The sequence below is a fragment of the Oncorhynchus kisutch genome, linkage group LG4, assembly GCF_002021735.2.
Source record: "Oncorhynchus kisutch isolate 150728-3 linkage group LG4, Okis_V2, whole genome shotgun sequence".
NCBI classification, from domain to species: Eukaryota; Metazoa; Chordata; class Actinopteri; order Salmoniformes; family Salmonidae; genus Oncorhynchus; species Oncorhynchus kisutch.
The window spans coordinates 2125605-2150356 of NC_034177.2; the positions used below are offsets into that span (position 1 = coordinate 2125605).

General features: G+C 44.1%; 3 protein-coding genes across 10 annotated transcripts in view; 1 reads left to right on the forward strand and 2 right to left on the reverse strand.

Moving 5' to 3' along the window:
- Positions 1-2247: 2247 nt before the first annotated feature.
- Positions 2248-8178, reverse strand: si:ch211-201h21.5 (nuc_hydro_CeIAG domain-containing protein). 3 transcript variants are annotated; one of them, XM_031822288.1, is made up of 7 exons: positions 8059-8172; positions 7762-7864; positions 5561-5767; positions 5243-5425; positions 4229-4340; positions 3921-4057; positions 2248-3306 (listed from the first exon to the last, which is right to left on the reverse strand). In XM_031822288.1, exons 3-7 carry the CDS (start codon positions 5741-5743, stop codon positions 2941-2943), a joined length of 981 nt encoding a protein of 326 aa, XP_031678148.1. In that variant the 5' UTR covers positions 5744-5767; positions 7762-7864; positions 8059-8172; the 3' UTR covers positions 2248-2940. The 3 variants fall into 3 exon arrangements, with proteins under 3 accessions (XP_031678148.1, XP_020335736.1, XP_020335737.1); XM_020480147.2 differs by having other exon boundaries at positions 7762-8178; XM_020480148.2 differs by lacking the exon at positions 7762-7864 and having other exon boundaries at positions 8059-8150.
- A 3839-nt stretch (positions 8179-12017) lies between these two features.
- zgc:172121 (homocysteine S-methyltransferase) lies at positions 12018-18542 on the reverse strand. Its single transcript, XM_020480146.2, has 8 exons — positions 18248-18542; positions 17772-17839; positions 17521-17693; positions 16404-16507; positions 15281-15442; positions 13436-13641; positions 13034-13113; positions 12018-12507 (listed from the first exon to the last, which is right to left on the reverse strand). Exons 1-8 carry the CDS (start codon positions 18353-18355, stop codon positions 12392-12394), a joined length of 1017 nt encoding a protein of 338 aa, XP_020335735.1. The 5' UTR covers positions 18356-18542; the 3' UTR covers positions 12018-12391.
- A 9-nt stretch (positions 18543-18551) lies between these two features.
- The window catches only part of nme7 (NME/NM23 family member 7), a 142385-nt gene continuing 136184 nt past the window's right edge, over positions 18552-24752 (forward strand). For 2 of the 6 annotated variants that reach the window (XM_031822289.1, XM_031822292.1), the window contains exon 1: positions 19613-19633. In XM_031822289.1, the coding sequence (XP_031678149.1) occupies positions 19628-19633 (6 nt within the window). In that variant the 5' untranslated portion in view covers positions 19613-19627. Of the gene's footprint in view, positions 18808-19609; positions 19634-24752 lie in introns of those variants that run through there. The other 4 variants (XM_031822290.1, XM_031822294.1, XM_031822291.1 and 1 more) reach the window with 4 other exon arrangements.

The following is a 24752-nucleotide window of genomic DNA, read 5'->3' on the forward strand; positions in this document are numbered from 1 at the left end:
GTCTGTTGTTCACTAGCTCTGGTCCAGGTCGATGTAACACCCTGGACCCGAGCTAGGTAATACTGGTCTGTTGTTCACTAGCTCTGGTCCAGGTCGATGTAACACCCTGGACCAGAGCTAGGTAATACTGGTCTCTTGTTCACTAGCTCTGGTCCGTTGTGTTGGTCTGCATTGTGGCTCAGTGCTGCTGTATGGTGCAGTGTTACTCTGTTGAAATAAGCACGTTGTGTGTAACAGACACATACAGCGCATTTGGAAAGTATTCAGACCCGTTGACTTTTTCTACATTTTGTTTAGGTTACAGCCTTATTCTAAAATTTAATAAATAGATGTTTTTTCCCTCAATCTTCACACAATACCCCATAATGACAAAGCTAATTTATAATTTTAAAAAGTACTTTGTTGAAGCACCTTTGGCAGCGATTACAGCCTCGTCTTCTTGGGTATGACACTACAAGCTTGGCACACCTATTTGGGGAGTTTCTCCTGTTCTTCTCTACAGATCCTCAAGCTCTGTCAGGTTAGATGAGGAGCGTCATTGCACAGCTATTTTCAGGTCTCTCCAGAGATTCAAGTCCAGGCTCTGGCTGGGCCACTCAAGGACATTGAGACTTGTGCAGAAGCCACTCCTCCCTTGTCTTGGCTGGGTACTTTGGGTCGTTGTCCTGTTAGAAGGTGAACCTTCACCCCAGTCTGAGGTCCTGAGCGCTCTGGAGCAGGTTTTCATCAAGGATCTCTCTGTGTGATCTCACTACTTTCCCTTGATCCTCACTAGTGTCCTAGTCCCTGCCACTGAAAAACATCCCCACAGTATGATGCTGCCACCACCATGCTTCACCGTAGGGATGGTGCCAGGTTTCCTCCAGACGCGACGCCTGGCATTCAGGCCAAATAGTTCAATCTTGGTTTCATCAGACCAGAGAATCTTGTTTCTCATGGTCTGAGTCCTTTAGGTGCCTTTTGACAAACTCCAAGTGGGCTGTCATGTGCCTTTTACTGAGGAGTGGCATCTGATTGGTGGAGTGCTGCAGAGATGGTTGTCCTTCTGGAAGGTTCTCCCATTTCCACAGAGGAACTCTGGAGCTGTCAGAGTGACCATTGGGTTCTTGCTCACCTCCCTGACCAAGGCCCATCTCCTCCGATTACTCAGTTTGGCTGATCAGCTCTCGGAAGAGTCTTGTTGGTTCCAAACTTCTTCCATTTAAGAATGATGGGGACCTTCAATGCTGCAGAAATATTTTGGTACCCTTCCTTAGATCTGCGCCTCGACACAATCCTGTCTATGAGCTCTACGGACAATTCCTTCGAACTCATGGCTTGGTTTTTGCTCTGACATGCGCTGTCAACTGTGAGACCTTATATGGACAGGTGTGTGCCTTTCCAAATCATGTCCAATCAATTGAATTTACCACAGGTGGACTCCAATCAAGGATGATCAATGGAAACAGTTTCGAGTCTAATAGCAAAAGGGTCTGAATATTTATGTAATTAAAGTATTAGTTTTTATACATTTACAAAAATGTCTAAACTGTTTTCACTTTGTCATTATGGGGTATTGTGATGTCATTATGGGGTATTGTGTGTAGATTGATGAGGTGGAAAACATTTAAATCCATTTTTGAAATAAGACTAACGTAACAATGTGGAACAAGTGAAGGGGTCTGAATACTTTCATAATGCACTGTCATGTTTTAAGGGTTGTTTTCTAGCCCGGATGCCAGTGTGTTTGTTTGACTAGAACACGTCTGGGACCAGACTAGTGTTCTTCATTATGTTCTTTGCTGATTTGAAATGTGGTTTCATTCAGGACAGAGGACACCCTTTGAATGCAGTCCTATTGAACAGTTTGGATCTGCTTTGTTTACAGTCCACTCATGGAAACTGTCTTTAAAAATTAAAATTGCTTGTTGGAATTGATTTCAAATTTGGTTAAAGGAATACTTCTGTATTTTCACTGAGGCCCTTTATCTAGTTCCCCAGAGTCAGATGAATGTGTGGATACCATTTGTCTGCATGCAGTTTGAAGGAAGTTTCCTGCTAACAGATGTCAGACTTCCAGTCGTTGCGCTAACGCTAGTTATCATTGGCTCACGAAACTTCCTATAACATCCTTCATAAAGAGAAGTAAAAACTATATCCATGAGTTCATCTGACTCTGTGGAAGTCGGGGCCTGAAGTGTCCGTTTGAGGGTTGATAAAGTTTGAGGTTAATACTGTCACCAAATTGAAATAAAAGGCAAACTGAACTCATTAAAATGCATTCTATTTGATTAAACAGTACAAATCAGATGTGAAAATAAGGCCCTGAGTGTTTGGTGTGTTGTCTGTGTTAGTTACAATGTCTTACACATACAGGTATACATCTCTCTCAGACTCTGGGCCAGTCCACCCTAGAGGCTGTGAGAAGATACAGACAAGATGGACCAACACAAACTTTGGCTGTGGGATTGCCGTCTTATCGTCTGTGACCCCACAACATAAGCTGTCATAATGGGTTTACATTGAAGCTGTGAAACATGTTATCTGGTAAAAAAAAAAATCTTCACACTGTCAAACAACTCCTGCATAGATTGGTAACCTTTTTCCTAATTTGGCACACAGAAACTGTCAAAAAAAGTGGCACGGATTGGCCGGTGGGTGGAGCTGTTATGCGCAGTCTCACTTAAACCCTCATATCCGCCATCCCATTTGACCTAGAGAATCTCAATTGCATCCTCTCCTTCTCAAAACCCATTGAAGAATGGGACGATAATTAACTCAGGAACCGCACCTGCTTCCATTATTTTTGGCAGATAGAGCAAGCACTAACTGTTCTGGTCTCCTTTCTGTCATCTTGTGAACCCCGCTCATTGCTGCTTGCAGCTATAGCTCCACCTTTTGTCATCAGCCAACAGGTGATCTACAACGCATGGCCGACATCAGGTTGGTCTGTCTCGTAGCCTACTTCCTACAGGGTTGTTTAAGGGAAGCCATGAGTAACTGCCTGAACTTGGTCAGATCACAGGTCTTCATGACAGAAACACGGTGGCTTTTGTTCAGTTTGTTCCTCTGATCCAGAACCATCATCCCTCTGCATAGCTCCCCTTGTAGTTCCACCCTGACGGCACACTCTATACTCTCTGTCACCACAGAGCTGTCTATACACGCTGCCATTGCATAAGCATCGTAGGAGACAAAGCCAGGTCCGAAGTACACATCCCTCTTACTCAGCATGGCCTCCTTGGAATAACCCCAACACTTAGACGTGATCATCTTCATGAAGCGACCAGCAGGCGTGTCCTCGTTAATCAGTTTTTCAAAGAATTCCTGGTCAATGAAAACACAGTTAAACACAAGATAAAGCAAACTTAAAAGGGATTATGCTACCCTGAGAACTAACAGAGGGACACTTTGATAGCAGGTCACAGTTGGAAGCCGTCCTATTGCCTCTGACCACAGAACAACAGCTGTCACATGTTCAGGGAAAACTAAGTTGAGGTTAAAGGTCAGGCACGGGAGCCCGTCCTTTGACGAGTTTACTAGCACAGATTTGACTTGCACAGCATTAGCTGATAGAGGTTGTTTTGGAATGATTGTGATACTGTGGTCGTCTTACCTACTTTAGTTCCTCTGGTTCATTTTAGTCTGGTTGAGGTCGGCAGACTTTAGTTAAGTAGTGTACATGGAAAGGGAACATTCCTTAGCAACTAGGAAGTGCAAGCTGTGAGTAATCAATGAAATACAAAACTATTTCATTAATATTGATTGTGTTCCCGTAACAAAATCAGGTAAATCGTACATTAGGTGGGGTTATAGGAGTGTACAGAGAACTGTTGAAGTCAAGTAAATGCTATTCTGAACGGTTGTATTAGTAATCATTTAATGTCCTATATAGATATAAAGTAATAAGAGCCACCTGAAGGTTGACCCTAACTCCTTACCCATTCCAGTTTATTCCTACAGCAATACTCCCATGATGCTATGCGTGTAGGACAGAGGTACTCCTCCAGGACAATGAAGGCAGATTCAGGATCCATCACAAAGTTAAACTCTCCACATAAAGATACATTCCCTTTACCTGGAAGGAGAAATACTGGTCAAAATAGGTCCCAAATGGCACCAGGTGCCAGTGCCAGTAGACCAGTGCCTATGGGCCCTGTTAGAAAAGAGTGCATTATGTAGAGAATAAGGTGTCATTTGGGATGCAGTTGGAAACAACCTTATTGTCTATGATTGATTGTAACGTTACCCTCCATGTTGCCTCCCATAATGACGAGCTCCTTCAGGTTCTGTTGGAAAGAAGGGTCCAGTCTGATGGCCAGAGCCAGGTTGGTGAGCGGCCCAAGAGCCACCAAGGACACCTGTCAAGGGACGAGGAACAAGAAGACTTGGCGGCGTGCAATGGTCACATTCCACTTATTATTATCACTTAGTGACTTAAACTAGGATCATCATTCATCCACGGTCTCCCAACAGACTGAAGATGGGGAGCCTACAGTACCTGTTAGGGGGTTGTCAGATGGGGAGCCTACGGTACCTGTTTATGGGGTTGGCAAATGGGGAGCCTACGGTACCTGTTTAGGGGGTTGTTAGATGGGGAGCCTACGGTACCTGTTTAGGGGGTTGTCAGATGGGGAGCCTACGGTACCTGTTTAGGGGGTTGTCAGATGGGGAGCCTACGGTACCTGTTTAGGGGGTTGTCAGATGGGGAGCCTACGGTACCTGTTTAGGGGGTTGTCAGATGGGGAGCCTACGGTACCTGTTTAGGGGGTTGTCAGATGGGGAGTCTACGGTACCTGTTTAGGGGGTTGTCAGATGGGGAGCCTACGGTACCTGTTTAGGGGGTTGTCAGATGGGGAGCCTACGGTACCTGTTTAGGGGGTTGTCAGATGGAGCCTACGGTACCTGTTTAGGGGGTTGTCAGATGGAGCCTACGGTACCTGTTTAGGGGGTTGTCAGATGGGGAGCCTACGGTACCTGTTTAGGGGGTTGTCAGATGGAGCCTACAGTACCTGTTTAGGGGGTTGTCAGATGGAGCCTACAGTACCTGTTTAGGGGGTTGTCAGATGGGGAGCCTACGGTACCTGTTTAGGGGGTTGTCAGATGGAGCCTACAGTACCTGTTTAGGGGGTTGTCAGATGGAGCCTACAGTACCTGTTTAGGGGGTTGTCAGATGGGGAGCCTACGGTACCTGTTTAGGGGGTTGTCAGATGGGGAGCCTACGGTACCTGTTTAGGGGGTTGTCAGATGGAGCCTACAGTACCTGTTTAGGGTTGGCAGCTACCAGTCTGATCATGGCATTAACAGCATGTTCTCTCTGGAGCTTCTCCTTCCACTGTGGGTCTCTGTCCTCCAGCACATCTCCCAGCCCGTCAGTCCCAAAGTGGTCGCTGAAAGCCTTGGTGGCCCCCACCAGGGGACCAGCAGCACCCTGGAACACTGGAATCTATGAGCAACATACAGCCATGTGTTATGAGCTTCCCAGATAACCAAGTGTGGTATGAATGAATGCCACACGTGACGTATCCTCATCAAGAAAATACAGACGGGGGGGGGGGGCCTCTCTGAGCTGGGTTCCTACCTGTGTGCGTTCACAGACAGACAGCACCAGCAGCACATTCTGACAGACGTTGTCCACATCAGTATTCCCGAAGCAGCATGTTATCCCCAGGATCTGCAGGCTTGGAGCGGCCACGGCCATCATTATCGCCTGGGCGTCATCTATACCTGCATCTGTGTCGATTATTACCAGCCTTTGGGCCATGGTGGCAGTGGAAAAGCAGATCAGCTGCGCAGGGGGAACATTTGTTAAAAATAAAATTAAAAGAGCCTCATCTTTGGAGTTTAAATTATATTTAGGGAGAACAGGAAGAGTATTGTAGATGTGCATTATCAAGTTATCAATGTCACATATAGAACATAAATATACCATTACACCATGTGTTTCCCTTGACGTGTGTACCATTACACCATGTGTTTCCCTGGATGTGTGAACCATTACACCATGTGTTTCCCTGGATGTGTGAACCATTACACCATGTGTTTCCCTGGATGTGTGAACCATTACACCATGTGTTTCCCTGGACGTGTGTACCATTACACCATGTGTTTCCCTTGACGTGTGTACCATTACACCATGTGTTTCCCTGGACGTGTGTACCATTACACCATGTGTTTCCCTGGACGTGTGTACCATTACACCATGTGTTTCCCTTGACGTGTGTACCATTACACCATGTGTTTCCCTGGACGTGTGTACCATTACACCATGTGTTTCCCTGGACGTGTGTACCATTACACCATGTGTTTCCCTGGACGTGTGAACCATTACACCATGTGTTTCCCTGGATGTGTGAACCATTACACCATGTGTTTCCCTGGACGTGTGAACCATTACACCATGTGTTTCCCTGGACGTGTGAACCATTACACCATGTGTTTCCCTGGACGTGTGTACCATTACACCATGTGTTTCCCTGGACGTGTGTACCATTACACCATGTGTTTCCCTGGACGTGTGTACCATGTGTTTCCCTGGACGTGTGTACCATTACACCATGTGTTTCCCTGGATGTGTGAACCATTACACCATGTGTATCACTGGATGTGTGAACCATTACACCATGTGTTTCCCTGGACGTGTGTACCATTACACCATGTGTTTCCCTGGACGTGTGTACCATTACACCATGTGTTTCCCTGGATGTGTGAACCATGTGTTTCCCTGGACGTGTGAACCATTACACCATGTGTTTCCCTGGATGTGTGAACCATTACACCATGTGTTTCCCTGGATGTGTGAACCATTACACCATGTGTTTCCCTGGATGTGTGAACCATTACACCATGTGTTTCCCTGGACGTGTGTACCATTACACCATGTGTTTCCCTGGACGTGTGAACCATGTGTTTCCCTGGACGTGTGTACCATGTGTTTCCCTGGACGTGTGTACCATTACACCATGTGTATCACTGGATGTGTGAACCATTACACCATGTGTTTCCCTGGACGTGTGTACCATTACACCATGTGTATCACTGGATGTGTGAACCATTACACCATGTGTTTCCCTGGACGTGTGTACCATTACACCATGTGTTTCCCTGGACGTGTGTACCATTACACCATGTGTATCACTGTAATGCCCAGGAAGCTCGGACTCCGTTAGATAGCTCTGCCTTATAATGTAAAAATGCATTTGTTTATTCACAAACATTTCGCTGAACTAGATCTTCATTTACTCCCGTTACGACCGGTATGTACTTACAGAAAGCTGATTACTGACACGCACAGGTCGGAAGTCTATAAGAGCTCAATACATTGGAAGTGCAAAAAAGGCTTGTAAATGTTTTTGGAAGTACATAACGAGAGTAAATTAAGACAGTTGTTCGGCGAAACTCCATATTTGGTGAATAAGTAAAGTATTTTGACACCATAACGCGTGCAGTGCCGTCTAACCGGAGGAGGTCTAACCGGAGCTTCTTGGGCATTCTGCGGTGTTCAAAATAACTGAACTCTGAAACCACTTGAGTACTTCAAGACAACTGGAAACTGTAAAAAATAAAAAAGCATAAAGAAAAACCATCATAATAATCGGGCTCCGCGGACTTGGAAAATCGTTTTGAACGGGCATCCAACTCGGGTGTTTGTCTAGAGCACCATTAGAAAGAAGACCAGTCATATTCATCGTTGACATCTTCAACGCACAGATACTGGGACAGTATATCCCATAAATACGACTAAAGAAACGTAATAAGAATTACTGTCATTCAAATACTTACCAATATTTTAAACGACCACTGCTTCGTGTTGTGCAGATCAGACTTTCGTGGAATAACAACAGGTTCCTGATAACTGTTTGTATGTACACATGTGCCGCCTTTTCTGATTTACAACCAGGTAGCAAGTCAGAAAATGACAACGTTTCTTAATTCAGACTAGCACGTGAACGCGGCAGTAGAAAACATACGACGTCCTGCATGTGAATATACTTTGGCAAGTGAGTGTTTTTGTCAATACGTGCGACAATTTACCTAGAAGAAAAAAACAAAATAAATGTAGAAGTCAAGAAGCAATACCTTTATGTTGAGTAAAGTTACGCGTTCAAAACAACAGGGAATTCGGAAATCTCCAATTTATGTATCGTTAACCTAGGATGCAACCCGGATATAGACTGTCCGTTAATCGACGTATGCGAATGGGTAATCACGTATGTGACGTAATCGACGTATGCGAATGGGTAATCACGTATGTGACGTAATCGACGTATGCGAATGGCTGTAATTGTACAAAGTTATTGAAACAAAAATATGCTTTTCGTCTTGAAGCTGCAATATGTTACTTTTTGGGTGACCCGACCAAATCAACACCGAAATGTGAGTTAAACAGTAGATCTGTCATTCTCATTGAAAGCAAGTCTAAAGAATCAATAGATGCACAGGACATCAAAACAGAATCATATCTGAAACAGGACAGGTGTTGGCAACTCTTAATGATCGGTGATGAAAAGCCAACTGACATTTACTCCTGAGGTGCTGACCTGTTCACTGGACCATGTGTCATGAAGAACAACAGCTGTACCCTACCAACCAGGTGTCATGAAGAACAACAGCTGTACCCTACCAACCAGGTGTCATGAAGAACAACAGCTGTACCCTACCAACCAGGTGTCATGAAGAATAACAGCTGTACCCTACCAACCAGGTGTCATGAAGAACAACAGCTGTACCCTACCAACCAGGTGTCATGAAGAACAACAGCTGTACCCTACCAACCAGGTGTCATGAAGAACAACAGCAGATGCGCCAAGTCTTCCCAGAGCCACCAGTCATAAGAGACGTCCTTCCCTAAATGACAAATGAGTCCACAGCTATCTTCCGGGTGACTCTCAAAAAAACTTTGTCTGGACTGCAAACCCGGGGTGTGTGTGTGTGTGGGGGGGGGTGCTCTTTTAAATACAACCAGAACCAACCATCGCAGAAATATTGCACAGGTAAAGTATTGGAGTATCAAGTCAAGCATTTCATTAACTGCAAAACCACTCATGTCATCTACAGATTGGAATGTCCACAGTGCAAGGTGTTCTACACTGGACGGACAAAGAGACGCCTTCAAGACCGCTTAGTGGAACACAAGTACGCCATACGGGTAGGTAATGAAGACTACCCGATGGCAAGGCACTACGAGCCCTTACCCCATGGCAAGGCACTACAAGTCCTTACCCCATGGCAAGGCACTACGAGCCCTTACCCCATGGCAAGGCACTACGAGCCCTTACCCCATGGCAAGGCACTACGAGCCCTTACCCCATGGCAAGGCACTACGAGCCCTTACCCCATGGCAAGGCACTACGAGCCCTTACCCCATGGCAAGGCACTACGAGCCCTTACCCCATGGCAAGGCACTACGAGCCCTTACCCCATGGCAAGGCACTACGAGCCCTTACCCCATGGCAAGGCACTACGAGTCCTTACCCCATGGCAAGGCACTACGAGTCCTTACCCCATGGCAAGGCACTACAAGTCCTTACCCCATGGCAAGGCACTACAAGTCCTTACCCCATGGCAAGGCACTACCTCATGGCAAGGCACTACAAGTCCTTACCCCATGGCAAGGCACTATAAGTCCTTACCCCATGGCAAGGCACTACAAGTCCTTACCCCATGGCAAGGCACTACAAGTCCTTACCCCATGGCAATCCTGCCTCCCTACAAGCTATGGGTATTGATCATATTCTGGCTTCTATTAGAAAAGAGGACCGTCTTAAACAGTCAAACCAGGCCACTAATAACCCTGGTTTAAATAATTGGGGCGGCAGGTAGCCTGGTGGTTAGAGCTTTGGACTAGTAACCGAAAGGTTGCTAGATCGAATCCCCGAGCTGACAAGGTACAAATCTGCCATTCTGCCCCTGAACAAGGCAGTTAACCCATTGATTTATATAAAATAAATCAAGATTTTAATTTCTCTCCTTTCCTGTAGGGTTGTGAGAGGTCCCTTTGCTGTCATCTAGTGGATATTTGCGCTCAGCTAAGTTTAGACTGTTGTCCTTGTTTGCTGTCATCTAGTGGATATTTGCCCTCAGCTAAGTTTAGACTGCTGTCCTTGTTTGCTGTGTTCTAGTGTACTATGGAATAGATGTCTCTCCTAGTCTTACCACTTTGCCCAGTCATATTCAAGGTTAGAACTACCTTTCTAGGCATTCTGATGCTTCTATTTCACTTTTTAATGTGTATCGTATTGTCCAATGAATTGTGTAACCACTCCCACTTCTAATTAGGGCTGATTGGAAAAAGCTGTTCAAAAGAGGACATTGTATTATCATATCTTTGTACTCCCTGATAAAGGCCATGCAGCCAAAACACATCAGAGGTTGTAAACTTTGTTTCCATTGAACATGCCATACAAATAATACTACATATGTATAATTGACCAATTTTTATTATTATTTATGAACGGTCCAAAAAGCACTTTTTATGAGGTTTTAAAATTAACAAAATTTCAGATTTTCAAAATCTCACCCTTGGGACCTGAGACCATTTCCCATATGAAAATCGACAGTTGCCTGCTCGCGCCCCCCTATGGGATTTTCGGTTTCTTACACTTGGCATTTGTAATGTTCCGGTTGCAATATGGTTTTGATGAACTGCCATCCATTTATTTGAGTGGTATTTGTGATTGTGTACATGGTTCGCCCAATGCCAATAAGTTGCCATTCATTTTTGCCCATTTCATGGGGGTCTTCCCTTACATAAGTATCCACACCCCTAAGTCAATACTTTGTAGAAGCACCTTCGGCAGCGATTAAAGCTGTGAGTCTTTCTGGGTGAGTCTCTAAGAGCTTTACACACATGGATTGTGCAACATTTGCCCATTATTCTTTTTTAAAAATTCTTCAAGCTCTGTCAAATTGGTTGTCGTGCTTCTACACCTGCATTGCTTGCTGTTTGGGGTTTTAGGCTGGGTTTCTGTACAGCACTTTGAGATATCAGCTGATGTACGAAGGGCTATATAAATTTGATTTGATTTGATTTGTTGATCATTGCTCGACAACCATTTTGAGGTGTTGCCTTAGATCTTCAAGTAGATTTAAGTCAAAACTGTAACTCGGCTACTCAGGAACATTCACTGTCTTGTTGGTAAGCAACTCCAGTGTAGATTTGGTCTTGTGTTTTAGGTTATTGTCGTGTTGAAAGGTGAATTAATCTCCTAGTGTCTGGTGGAAAGCAGACTGAACAAGGTTTTCCTCTAGGATTTTGCCTGAGCTTAGCTCCATTCTGTTTATTTTTATCCTGAAAAACTCCGGAGGCCTTAACAACTACAAGCATACCCATAACATGATGCAACCACTGCTATGCTTGAAAATATGGAGAGTGGTACTCAGTAATGTGTTGTATTCAGGACAAAAAGTTAATTGCTTTGCAACAATCTTTGCAATATTACTTTAGTGGCTTGTTGCAAACAGGATGCATGTTTTGGAATATTTGTATTCTGTACAGGCTTCCTTCTTTTCACTCTGTCAGTATTGTGGAGTAAATACAATGTTGTTGATCCATCCTCTGTTTCTCCTATCACAGGCATTCAACTCTAACTGTTTTAAAGTCACCATTGGCCTCATGGTGAAATCCCTGAGCAGTTTCCTTCTTCTCCAGCAACTGAGTTAGGAAGAACGCCTGTATCTTTGTAATGACTGGGTGTATTGATAAACCATCCAAAGTGTAATTAATAACTTCACCATTCTAAAAGGGATGTTCAATGTCTGCGTCTTTTTTTACCCATCTAATAGGTGCCCTTCTTTGTGAGGCATTGGAAAACCTCATTGGTCTTTATGGTTGAATCACTGCTCGACTGAGGGACCTTACAATTATCTGTATGTGTGTGCGGTAGAGAGGAGGTAGTTAATCAAAATCATGATAAACACCATTATTGAACACAAAGTGAGTCCATGCAACTTATTATGCTACTCGTTAAGCACATTGTTACTACTCAACAGACTTAGGCTTGACATAAACAAAGGGGTTGAATACTTGACTCAAGACATTTCAGCTTTCAAGTTTTTATAAGTTTTTTTAAATTTCAAATTCCACTTTGATATTATGTGGTATTGTGTGTAAGACAGTAACAAAGAATGACAATACAATCTTATTTTAAATTCAGGTGGTAACACAACAAAATGTGGAGAAAGTCTAATTATTAATATAAAACATTTTTTAAATCAATTTTTGAATAAAGCTGTAATGTTAACAAACCGTCGAGGGATGTAAATACTATCCAAATGCTCTTTATATAACATATGTTGGTAGTATGAGGGTTAATAAATCATTTATAGAAACTCATCAAAAGTATCAATTTTAAAATAGTTATTAATTGCATAATCTGACTGTGGGATCACATAGTGTAGCAGTAATAAGAGATCATTCCCTGTAAGGTCGTCCCTGTCCCCGCTGTGAAGCATCAGACCCAGACATGTCTCCATGTATCTGTCTTCGTAGCTCCGCTATGTGAGCAGGACCGATGCGGCAGCACCCTCCTGTTGGAAGACACGACATCCTAGTTCAGGGATGGGCTACTTTGATGGGGGTCGGGGTTCACAAAATATCTGAACTCATCAGTGGCTCGCGGGTCTGTGTACCCATATCCACACATGCAGTCAGAGCCGGCCCTAGCCTTTTGGGGCCCTAAGCAGGCAGATCCGGCCCTAGCCTTTTGGGGGCTCTAAGCAGTCAGAGCCGGCCCTAGCCTTTTGGGGGCCCTATCCATACCCACACATGCAGGCAGATCCGGCCCTAGCCTTTTGCGGGCCCTAAGTGAAATGATGTTGCCATGGGCTAATTGAGTACCTGTCAGTGACTGACATAACAGAAACACTGTTGATGCACAACAACATTTTGAAATTGCATCTTGTGTATTCTACTATTCAACCTAGCAACAGTAAATTGAATCCCCAAGAGTTCCTAAAAAACATTGATCTGTAAATTGATTCGTGGGCCTACAAAAAAGGGTTTGTCCATCCCTGTTCTAATACAAAGACAACATTAGTTCAGCTGTTGTCTTACCTATAAGTGCGCACCCTTGTTTCATCCACTCCAGACTCAATTCAGCTATTGAAGAGATTCTATTCTCTGGTTTTCTCCACCTTTTAAATGTAAAAAAAAAAGTTTCAAAATCAACACAAGAGATTCACTCAATATTCCCTTTAAACAATTGAGGAATCATCATGGAACTGTAGACTGAAGTGAAAAGTTACTATAGTCTAGATTTCTTATACTACAGCAGACATCAGTGTGTAGCCAAATGATACGGTGTGTTTAGTACTCCTACCTGGATGTGTCAGGTCACAGACCTGTGTAAAGCCAAGGTCTTCGTCCCAAAAGGCACCCTAATCCCTATTTAGTGCACTACTTTTGGAATAGGGTTCCATTTTGGGATACAGTCAAGGTGAATTTAGTTTCACTCACCCAGTGTATGTATCCCACTCCTCTCCACTGTTGGGGTAAACCACCCAGCAGAGGCCTGGTCTTCTCTGTGTCCTGGCTGAGTCTAGGAGGGGCTTGACCAGGGCTGGAGGACAGCAATTAACCCCTACAGCCACCAGCTGACTGGACCTACTGGCTAGCTGGACCGCCTCAGAGAAACGACTGCTGTCAGATATACACTGGCCATCCTGAGGAGAATAGAAGATATATCACTGTATTCTTACATCCCATATTTACAGCAACAAAACACTCAAACTGGACAGTTTTATCTCCATCTCTTCATTCAAAGACTCAATCACGGACACTCTTATTGACAGTTGTGGCTGATTTGTGTGATGTATTGTTGTCTCTACCTTCTTGACCTTTGTGTTGTTGTCTGTGCCCAATGTTTGTACCATGTTTTGTGCTGCTACCATGCTGTGTTGTCGACTTGCTGTGTTGTCATCTTAGGTCTCTCTTTATGTAGTGTTGTCTGTCTTGTCGTGATGTGTGTTTCTCTTTATGTAGTGTTGTCTTAGGTCTTTATGTAGTGTTGTCTTAGGTCTTTATGTAGTGTTGTCTTAGGTCTCTCTTTATGTAGTGTTGTCTTAGGTCTTTATGTAGTGTTGTCTTAGGTCTTTATGTAGTGTTGTCTTAGGTCTTTATGTAGTGTTGTCTTAGGTCTCTCTTTATGTAGTGTTGTCTTATGTCTCTCTTTATGTAGTGTTGTATTAAGTCTCTCTTTATGTAGTGTTGTCTTAGGTCTCTCTTTATGTAGTGTTGTCTTAGGTCTCTCTTTATGTAGTGTTGTCTTAGGTCTTTATGTAGTGTTGTCTTAGGTCTTTATGTAGTGTTGTCTTAGGTCTTTATGTAGTGTTGTCTTAGGTCTCTCTTTATGTAGTGTTGTCTTATGTCTCTCTTTATGTAGTGTTGTATTAGGTCTCTCTTTATGTAGTGTTGTCTTAGGTCTCTCTTTATGTAGTGTTGTCTTAGGTCTCTCTTTATGTAGTGTTGTATTAGGTCTCTCTTTATGTAGTGTTGTCTTAGGTCTCTCTTTATGTAGTGTTGTCTTAGGTCTCTCTTTATGTAGTGTTGTCTTAGGTCTCTCTTTATGTAGTGTTGTCTTAGGTCTCTCTTTATGTAGTGTTGTCTTAGGTCTCTCTTTATGTAGTGTTGTCTTAGGTCTCTCTTTATGTAGTGTTGTCTTAGGTCTCTCTTTATGTAGTGTCGTCTTAGGTCTCTCTTTATGTAGTGTTGTCTTAGGTCTCTCTTTATGTAGTGTTGTCTTAGGTCTCTTTATGTAGTGTTGTCTTAGGTCTCTTTATGTAGTGTTGTCTTAGGTCTCTTTATGTAGTGTCGTCTTAGGTCTCTTTATGTAGTGTTGTCTTAGGTCTCTTTATGTAGTGTTGTCTTAGGTCTCTTTATGTAGTGTCGTCTTAGGTCTCTTTATGTAGTGTTGTCTTAGGTCTCTTTATGTAGTGTTGTCTTAGGTCTCTTTATGTAGTGTTGTCTTAGGTCTCTATGTAGTGTTGTCTGTCTTGTTGTGTTTTGTCCTATATTTATATTTATTTTTTAAATTCCAGCCCCCGTCCCCACAAGGCCTCTTGGTAGGCTATCATTATAAATTAGCATTTGTTCTTAACTGACTTGCCTAGTTAAATAAAGGTTAACTAACTAACGAGAATCGATGTGTCTTTCCTAGATCCCTTGCGTCCTCCTTGCCTATTTCTCAGAATGCTTTGATAAAGAATGTTTAAGGGTAGGAACTTAGGAGACGAGGAGAGAGGACGGCGAGGAATCAAGGAAAGACAAATTGAGAAATAGTCTTAATTACATAGTGAGATTTACCTTACAGGAGAAGGCCAGCCATGCTTTAGAATCTGGAAACTCTCTGAGCAGCTCCACCAGAGCTTCTGCCTCCTTCATGCTTGGGATGGTTTCCATGGCAATGAGATCGGCCCCTGCTGTAACTAGACATTGGACCTGGGGGCGGTGCCAGGCTTTCAGTTCCTGGAGACACAGAGAGAGAGACATTTAAAAACATATGGGCACAATCAGAATGTGGACAAGATCAGGACAAAGGACGCATGTTAGCAGTAGGTATAAACGAGGCTAGAGACTGAGTGCAGACAGACCATAGGAACACTAGTCTATTATACTGATCAAAAATATAAACGCAACATGGAACAATTTCACTGAGTTCCAGTTCATATAAGGAAATCAGTCAATTATAATAAATTCATTGAGCCCTAATCTATGGATTTTACATGACTAGGGCGCAGCCATGGGTGGGGAGCCAGGCCCAGCCAATTAGAATTTGTCTTTCGCCACAAAAGGGCTTTATTACAGACATAAATACTCCTCAATTTCATCAGCTGTCCAGGTGGCTGGTCTCAGACGATCCCACAGGTGAAGAACCCGGTTGTGGAGGTCCTGGGCTGGCGTGGTTACACGTGGTCTGCAGTTGTGAGGCCGGTTGGATGTACTGCCGAATTCTCTAAAATGACGTTGGAGGCGGCTTATGGTAGAGAAATTAACATTCAATTATCTGGCAACAGCTCTGGTGGACATTCCTGCAGTCTCCATGCCAATTGCAGGCTCTGTCAAAATCAAGGACATCTGTGGCATTGTGTTGTGTGACAAAACTGCACATTTTAGAGCGGCCTTTTATTGTACCCAGCACAAGGTGCACCTGTGTAATGATCATGCTGTTTGATCAGCTTCTTGATATTCCACACCTGTCAGGTGGATGGACTATCAAAGGAGAAATGCTCACTAACTGGGATGTAAACAAATTTGTGCACAGAATTTGAGAGAAATTAGCTTTTTGTGCGTATGGAACATTTCTGGGATCTTTTTATTTGAGCTCATGAAACCAACACTTTACATGTTGTGTTTTATATTTTAGTTCAGTATAGATAATGATAGGTCAACCCCAATGTGAGTTATTTCTTGGCATTGCCTGCCTTACCTCAACACTCATCTCCGCAGCGTAAGCGCCAGTGTACTCCGAGCCGTTGTGCATAAAGGCCCCGTAAGGTCCAACAGAGCCTGCCACCAGAGGCACCCTGCGATCTGAGAAAATAGAAAGATACCATGTAATGTACATGAACAACTCTGATCGTACAAATAAGAGCTTCAGAGACATCGGGATCATGTCCAAATTACAGGATCTCTGAGTGCCTAGCTGAGCTGGTAGGTCCTGAGCAGCTTCGCCAATTTTTGCAATGATGATGAAAAAATAACATCCAATCGCTAATTAATAATAATTGTTCGGATTTCTATAGCGCTTTCCTACTAACTGAGGTTCCTCAAAGCGCTTTTCATAGTAGGGGAAAACTTACCTCATCCACCTTCAATGTTTACGGAGGCCTGGAATGCAATAGTTTTGTGTACAACATGAAGTTTGTAATTCGACTGAGTGTCTGTGTCTTGCTTGCGTTCCACCTCTGGGCAGCCAAATGTTTTAGGAAGCCAAGCATGTATTCGGACCGGTGAAAAGAGTCTGACAGTGGGCGAGTTTGTTTTGCGTCACCTGATGCCATAGTTATGCCATATATGCTGATGTTGTGGCAAAAGTAAATAGCTGCATGTAACTCAGCAGCTTAGAAGAACATGAAATCGCTAGACTGCCTGTTTGTATCATGCTTATGTTTGCAATACTTACAAAGTTTGTACGAACAGGTCGATAATGTATTTTGTGTAAAACATTTAAATTTAGCTGAATGAAGCTTACTCCTCGCCTGAAAAAAATAACATGAATTTGCGCTTAATGAGGCATGGAATGCAATAGTTAGAACAGTTTTGTACAACATTTAAGTTTGTAGGCTACATCAGTGACCAGACAATGTGTAGAATTGCAAGAAATTAACTCAAAAAGGTAAAAAATAAATAAAGACTCTCTGTCAGGAGGGGGGGGGGGCAACAACATTTTGCTTCGAGCCCCCAAAAGGCTAGGGCCGGTTCTGACTGCCTGTGTGGGTAATGGATGTGAGCCACTGTGCCCCCCCCCCCCCCCATCAAAGTTTCCCATCCCTGGCCTAGAATGCTGTCAGGAACTCCACCTGTAACTTACAGTGCCTGCTCACCTGATGGAGGCTGGTCAGCCATAAAGTGTTTGACAGTCTCTCTGGCCAGAGTCACTCCTGACATGATGAGTTGGTTGGCCTGTTCAGGGGTGACGTCCAGGTGCCTGATGAAGCCCTCAACACTAGCCTGGTACGTGGCTGTAGTTATCACATCAGCACCAGCACACAGAAACCTAGAGAGAGACAACATCTGTAATGCTTTGCAACAGTAAAGGCAGAACTACAACAATAGTCTATGTTAAACAACTGACCTGTAATGAGCATCTTTAATAGCCTGTGGGTTAGTATGGAGCAGCCTTGCACTCCACAAAGGATCTCCCTGTATCCACGAAAAACATTCTAGTCAAATATACAGGATGTGAAGTACAGGAGAATATTCATTACGCCGATTATGTTGCAAACCTGCATTTGTCCAACACAATATATATATTTTAAATTTTACCTTTATTTAACTAGGCAAGTCAGTTAAGAACAAATTCTTATTTTCAATGACGGCCTATGAACAGTGGGTTAACTGGTCTAGGAACAGTGGGTTAACTGCCTGTTCAGGGGCAGAACGACAGATTTGTACCTTGTCAGCTCGGGGGTTGTAACCTTCCGGTTACTAGTCCAACGCTCTAACCACTAGACTACCCTGCCGCCCCAAGTTGCTGTTTGGAATAATGTAATGATTACAACCCAGCTCTCTTTGGAATTACTCATAAAAATGCAATTTGTTGTATTTCACCTGTAATTTACAACCTGTTGATTCCAGTTCTGTTGCCAGTCCACCATCTACAATAAGTGGACCCCGACCAACATCCATTAAAGTTGTTAGAATATCCGTTTTGTCCATGGTCACTTACTGGTAGTCTATCTCACTCGGCCATTTATCTTTGACTAAATTAAAGTAACGTTACTAAGCCGGTGCTGCACCTTGTCCTATTCGGGTAAAAGCAATATTGGTTATTTATTAAACATATTTAACTACCCCCATCAATGACAAAATCAAAACAGAAGAAGTCAACCCACGTTTCGCAAGGGGTCATAGTTGTACTTCCGGAAACAACATTATGATTATTTTTTTTATTTTTTTGCATTCGTTGCTAAATCTGTGCAAATTTGCGTCCTATATTTATGTAAAAGCCTCCAAGTTATTTATTTGTTTTTATAAAAATCTTTTTTTACCCGTGTTAAACATTTCTGCGCATGTTGCTATGGTGATATGTTGTACAACGAAGCTAACTAGCTAACTGCTACAATAGCCACACGAACTGTCGTCATCAGGGATCTCTATCTAAAATAATGGTAAGATAAAGCATCGCTAGCTACCCTTCGTGGTTTCATAAATGTAGGTGCCAACAAAGCATTCAAAGACATACTCTATACATGTTTTGAAATGCTGTACGATGTAGGTAGCAGTTAACCGTCGTTTGCGAACTTTGGCTAGCATAGCTAGCGCAATGACTGCATATGAATACGTTAGCTAGCCAACCAAACAAAGTAACATTAGACTCATTTTTAAAATGTAACCTTTATTTAACTAGGCATGTCTGTTAGGAAAGACCCTTATTTACAATGACGGCCTAGGAGCAGTGGGTTAACTGCCTTGTTCAGGGGCAGAAAGACAGATGTGTACCTTGTCAGGGATTTGTTCCAGCAACCTTTCAGTTACCGGTCCAACGCCCCAATGCAGGCGGAAACAATATATGTTTGTACTTTTAACATCATACAACCAAGCGATGTTACTTGGTCAGTTGAAATACTTTACGCAAAAAATACAATTTTTGCTTGCTAACGTTAGGCTCCCCAGGTCATTGTGGTAAATTAGTTACCGTATTATCTACCGGCAGATGGCATAATTTCCCGCACAATGAGCTGTGCATGTTGTGTTGTCGACAGAAAGTCTGTCAGTAGAATCATGTTTGTTCTACTGTTTGGCCTCTATCTCTAACGTCCCACAGTGTTATTCATAATTTATAGCTGCTACGAAGGCGTTTGTGGGGAGAGGATGGTGACATCATTTTCTCCAACACTTACATGTATATTGTTTTGTCTTTCATATCATTGGCCATGGCTGGTCTCATCTGTCCATGACATGTCCAACTAGGAGACCAGTACAGTAAGTATGACAGTTAAGTAGACTGAATATGGCTTACCTGCCAAGCAATCAGTTGACCAACTGCTGTGATAATGCACTGACTAGATGAATGTGATGTGCATTGTAGACTAGCTTAGAGGTACATAGGCAGATTCGGCATAATGAATATGCTCACAAGGCCTGTATTCACAAAGCGTCTTATAGTAGTAGTGCTGATCTAGGATCAGTTTTGCCTTTTGGATCATAATGATCAGCTTTGTGATCAGCTTCATAATGATGAAGCTTTGTGAATACGGACCAGTACCATTTTCTAAGCATTTTGTATTACTGTATAACAATCTCTTACCTAGTCTATCGCTCGCTGTACGTGATTCATTTTGTGGGGAATATTGATCTGCCTTAGTGCAGGCAGCAGCAGGAGATGTTTCCATTGATAGCACTGTGGGACAGCAGGTGTCTGAGAAAGAATGGTCCTTCTCTTCCCAGAGCTGGCTGAAATGAAGGCCCTGCTCTGCGTGGCTGGAGACCACATGGATCTAGTTATCACAACTTGGCCTGGCTAGCACAGATGTTAGTTTAGGCTGGGTGTGCACAACTTTCAAAATACTAACATCGCTGAGCCTCTCACATGAAACTTTCCTGTAGTTTTTTTGTCTTGCCAACGTAGTGGTGCGTATACTACATGATGTAGCAGAGACGGAGGGTCACACACTACAAGATTCTTCACTTTGGTCGGGAAGATTCTCCATGCCACCATTCTCCAAGTTAACCTTAACCTTCATGACCATCCAGACACCTCCTAACCCTCACACACTACAAGATTCTTCACTTTGGTCGGGAGGATTCTCCATGCCACCATTCTCCAAGTTAACCTTAACCCTCCTGACCATCCAGACACCTCCTAACCCTCACACACTACAAGATTCTTCACTTTGGTCGGGAGGATTCTCCATGCCTCCACGCTGTCTCTCTAAAACAATGATGAGACAGAGGGTCACACACTACAAGATTCTTCACTTTGGTCTGGAGGATTCTCCATGCCTCCATGCTGTCTCTCTAAAACAATGATGAGACAGAGGGTCACACACTACAAGATTCTTCACTTTGGTCGGGAGGATTCTCCATGCCACCACGCTGTCTCTCTAAAACAATGATGTGATTACATTGTTAACGTAGCTACAACGAGCTGTGGTAAAAAGCAGCCTCAAATGTTTTCAGTCAGACATTGACACTTGCCATATAGAGTGTAAATACCTAGCCAACATTTTGAATTGAATATCATTCCTTGTGAACTTCAGAGTTGTAACGATTTGACACTTTGGTTAAAGTCATTGCTCCTGCTCGAGAGTATTCACATTCTGGGTGATGTGATACAACGTCATCATCTCATTTCCTCTTCTCTGGTGAGCTCTTATTGGCTATTGCTGATCATTCTCAAAACCTATAGGCCTTCAGTGGTGAACCTATAGGCCTTCAGTGGTGAACCTATAGGACTTCAGTGGTGAACCTATAGGGCCTTCAGTGTGTGAACCTATAGGCCTTCAGTGGTGAACCTATAGGCCCTTCAGTGGTGAACCTATAGGGCCTTCAGTGTGTGAACCTATAGGCCTTCAGTGGTGAACCTATAGGCCCTTCAGTGGTGAACCTATAGGCCTTCAGTGGTGAACCTATAGGCCCTTCAGTGGTGAACCTATAGGCCTTCAGTGGTGAACCTATAGGCCCTTCAGTGGTGAACCTATAGGCCTTCAGTGGTGAACCTATAGGCCCTTCAGTGGTGAACCTATAGGCCTTCAGTGGTGAACCTATAGGCCTTCAGTGGTGAACCTATAGGCCCTTCAGTGGTGAACCTATAGGCCTTCAGTGGTGAACCTATAGGCCTTCAGTGGTGAACCTATAGACCCTTCAGTGGTGAACCTGTAGGTCTTCAGTGGTGAACTGCGGACTACCCCTCATCACTGTCAAACGCTCCCTAAAACACTTCAGTGAGCAGGCCTTTCTAGGTCTTCAGTGTGTGACAGGTTCGTGTTTTATTTTAATAAAACACATCTTTTCGATCTTGTCTCATCGCTGCAACTCCGCAACAGGCTCGGGAGAGGTGAAGGTCGAGCCATGCGTCCCCCGAAACATGACCCGCCAAACCGCGCTTCTTAACACTCGGCCGCTTAACCCGGAAGCCAGCTGCACCAATGTGTTGGAGGAAACATCATTCAACTGACAACCGAAGTCAGCCTGCAGTCGCCCGGCCCGCCACAAGAGGTCGCTAGAGCTTGATGAGCCAAGTAAAGCCCCCCCCGGCCAAACCCTCCCCTAACCCGGACCACACTGGGCCAATTTTGCGCCACTCTGTGGGACTCCCGGTCAAAGCTGGCTGTGACACAGCCTGAAATCAAACCCGGGTCTGTAGTGGCGCCTCAAGCACTGCGATGCAATGTGTTACACTGCTGCGCCACTCGGGAGGCCCGGGTTCATGATTCTGAAAGGACAGCAACCGTAATGACCAACCTGCCCTCTAAATACACCTCTGCTGTCTTCAACCAGGATCTCAGCGATCACTTTCTCATTGCCTGCGTCCATAATGGGTCTGCGGACCACCCCTCATCACTGTCAAACGCTCCCTAAAACACTTCAGCGAGCAGGCCTTTCTAATTGTCCTGGCCCGGGTATCCTGGAAGGATATTGACCTCATTCTGTCAGTAGAGGGTGCCTGGTTATTCTTTAAAAGAGCTCCATTTAAAAATGTAGAACCAGGAACAGATATAGCCCTTGCTTCTCTCCAGATCTGACTGCCTTTAACCAGCACAAAAACATCCTGTGGTGTACCGCTTTAGCATCGAATACCCCCTGCGATATGTAACTTTGCAGGGGAGATAGGAACCTATATACACAGGCAGTTAGGAAAACTAAGGCTAGCTTTTTCAAACAGAAATTTGCATCCTGTAGCACAAACTCCAAAAAGTTTTGGGACACTGTAAAGTCCATGGAGAAAAGGAGCACCTTCTCCCAGCTGCCCACTGCACTGAGGCTAGGAAATTATAATTGAGAATTTCAATAAGCATTTTTCTACAGCTGGCCATGCTTTCCACCTGGCTACCCCTATCCCGGTCAACAGCCCTGCACCCCCCACAGCAACTCGCCCAAGCCTTCCCCATTTCTCCTTCTCCCAAATCCAGTCAGCTGATGTTCTGAAAGAGCTACAAAGTCTGGACCCCTAAAAATTAGCAGGGCTAGACAATCTGGACCCTCTCTTTCTAAAATTATCTGCCGCAATTGTTGCAACCCCTATTACTAGCCTGTTCAACCTCTCTTTCGTCTGAGATCCCCAAAGATTGGAAAGCTGCCGCAGTCATCCCCCTCTTCAAAGGGGGAGACACTCTAGACCCAAACTGCTACAGACCTATATCTATCCTACTTCTCAGACAGAGTTCAGTGTGTCAAATCGGAGGGCCTGTTTTCCGGACCTCTGGCAGTCTCTATGGGGGTACCACAGGGTTCAATTGGATTGGATGCAGCAAATTGGTTGCAGTCTATCACAGTGCCATCCGTTTTGTTACTAAAGCACCTTATACCACCCACCACTGTGACCTGTATGCTCTCGTCGGCTGGTCCTCGCCACATATTCGCCAACAAACCCATTGGCTCCAGGTCATCTATAATTCTTTGCTAGGTAAAGCCCTGCCTTATCTCAGTTCACTGGTCACCATAGCAGCACCCACCCTTAGCACGCGCTCCAGCAGATATATTTCACTGGTCATCCCCAAAGCCAATTCCTCCTTTGGCTGCCTTTCCTTCCAGTTCTCTGCTGCCAATGACTGGAACTAATTGCAAAAATAAGTTGGAGACATATCTCCCTCACTAACTTCAAGCATTGGCTGTCAGAGCAGCTTACCGATCACTGCAGCTGTACACAGCCCATCTGTAAATAGCCCATCCAACCAACTACCTACCTCATCCCCATATTTTTTTTCTGCTCTTTTGCACACCAGTATTTCTACTGCACATCCTCATCTGCACATATATCACTCCAGTGTTAATTGCTATATTGTAATTACTTCACTAGTATGGCCTATTTATTGCCTTACCTCCTCACTTCATTTGCACACACTGTATACAGATTTTCTATTATATTATTGACTGTACGCTTGTTTATTCCATGTGTAACTCTGTGCTGTTGTTTGTGTCGCACTGCTTTGCTTTATCTTGGCCAGGTCACAGTTGTAAATGAGAACTTGTTCTCAACTAGCCTACCTGGTTAAATAAAGGTGTTCTCAACTAGCCTACCAGGTTAAATAAATAAAGGTGAAATAAAATAATGTACTAATAATCCAGATTGCCGGTTGTGCGAACTCCTCCTCTCATTTTATCTACTCCTCTTTCTTCTCCTTCATCTCCCTTCCTCTCCTCTCTCCTTCCTCTGTTCCTCTCCTCTCTCCCTTCCTCTGTTCCTCTCCTCTCTCCTTCCTCTGTTCCTCTCCTCTCTCCTTTCCTCTGTTCCTCTCCTCTCTCCTTTCCTCTGTTCCTCTCCTCTCTCCTTCCTCTGTTCCTCTCCTCTCTCCTTTCCTCTGTTCCTCTCCTCCTCTCCTTTTATCTACTCCTCTTTCTTCTCCTTCATCTCCCTTCCTCTCCTCTCTCCTTCCTCTGTTCCTCTCCTCTCTCCTTTCCTCTGTTCCACTCCTCCTCTCATTTTATCTACTCCTCTTTCTTCTCCTTCATCTCCCTTCCTCGCTCTCTCCTTCCTCTGTTCCTCTCCTCTCTCCTTTCCTCTGTTCCTCTCCTCTCTCCTTTCCTCTGTTCCTCTCCTCTCTCCTTTCCTCTGTTCCTCTCCTCTCTCCTTTCCTCTGTTCCTCTCCTCTCCTTTTATCTACTCCTCTTTCTTCTCCTTCCTCTGTTCCCCTCCTCTCTCCTTTCCTCTGTTCCTCTCCTCTCTCCTTTCCTCTGTTCCTCTCCTCTCTCTGTTCCTCTGTTCCTCCTCTCTCTGTTCCTCTGTTCCTCTCCTCTCTCTGTTCCTCTGTTCCTCTCCTCTCTCTGTTCCTCTGTTCCTCTCCTCTCTCTGTTCCTCTGTTCCTCTCCTCTCTCTGTTCCTCTCCTCTCTCTTTCCTCCCTTCCTCTCTGCTCTCCTCTCCTCCCTTCCTCTCCTCTTCTCTCTCGTCTCCTC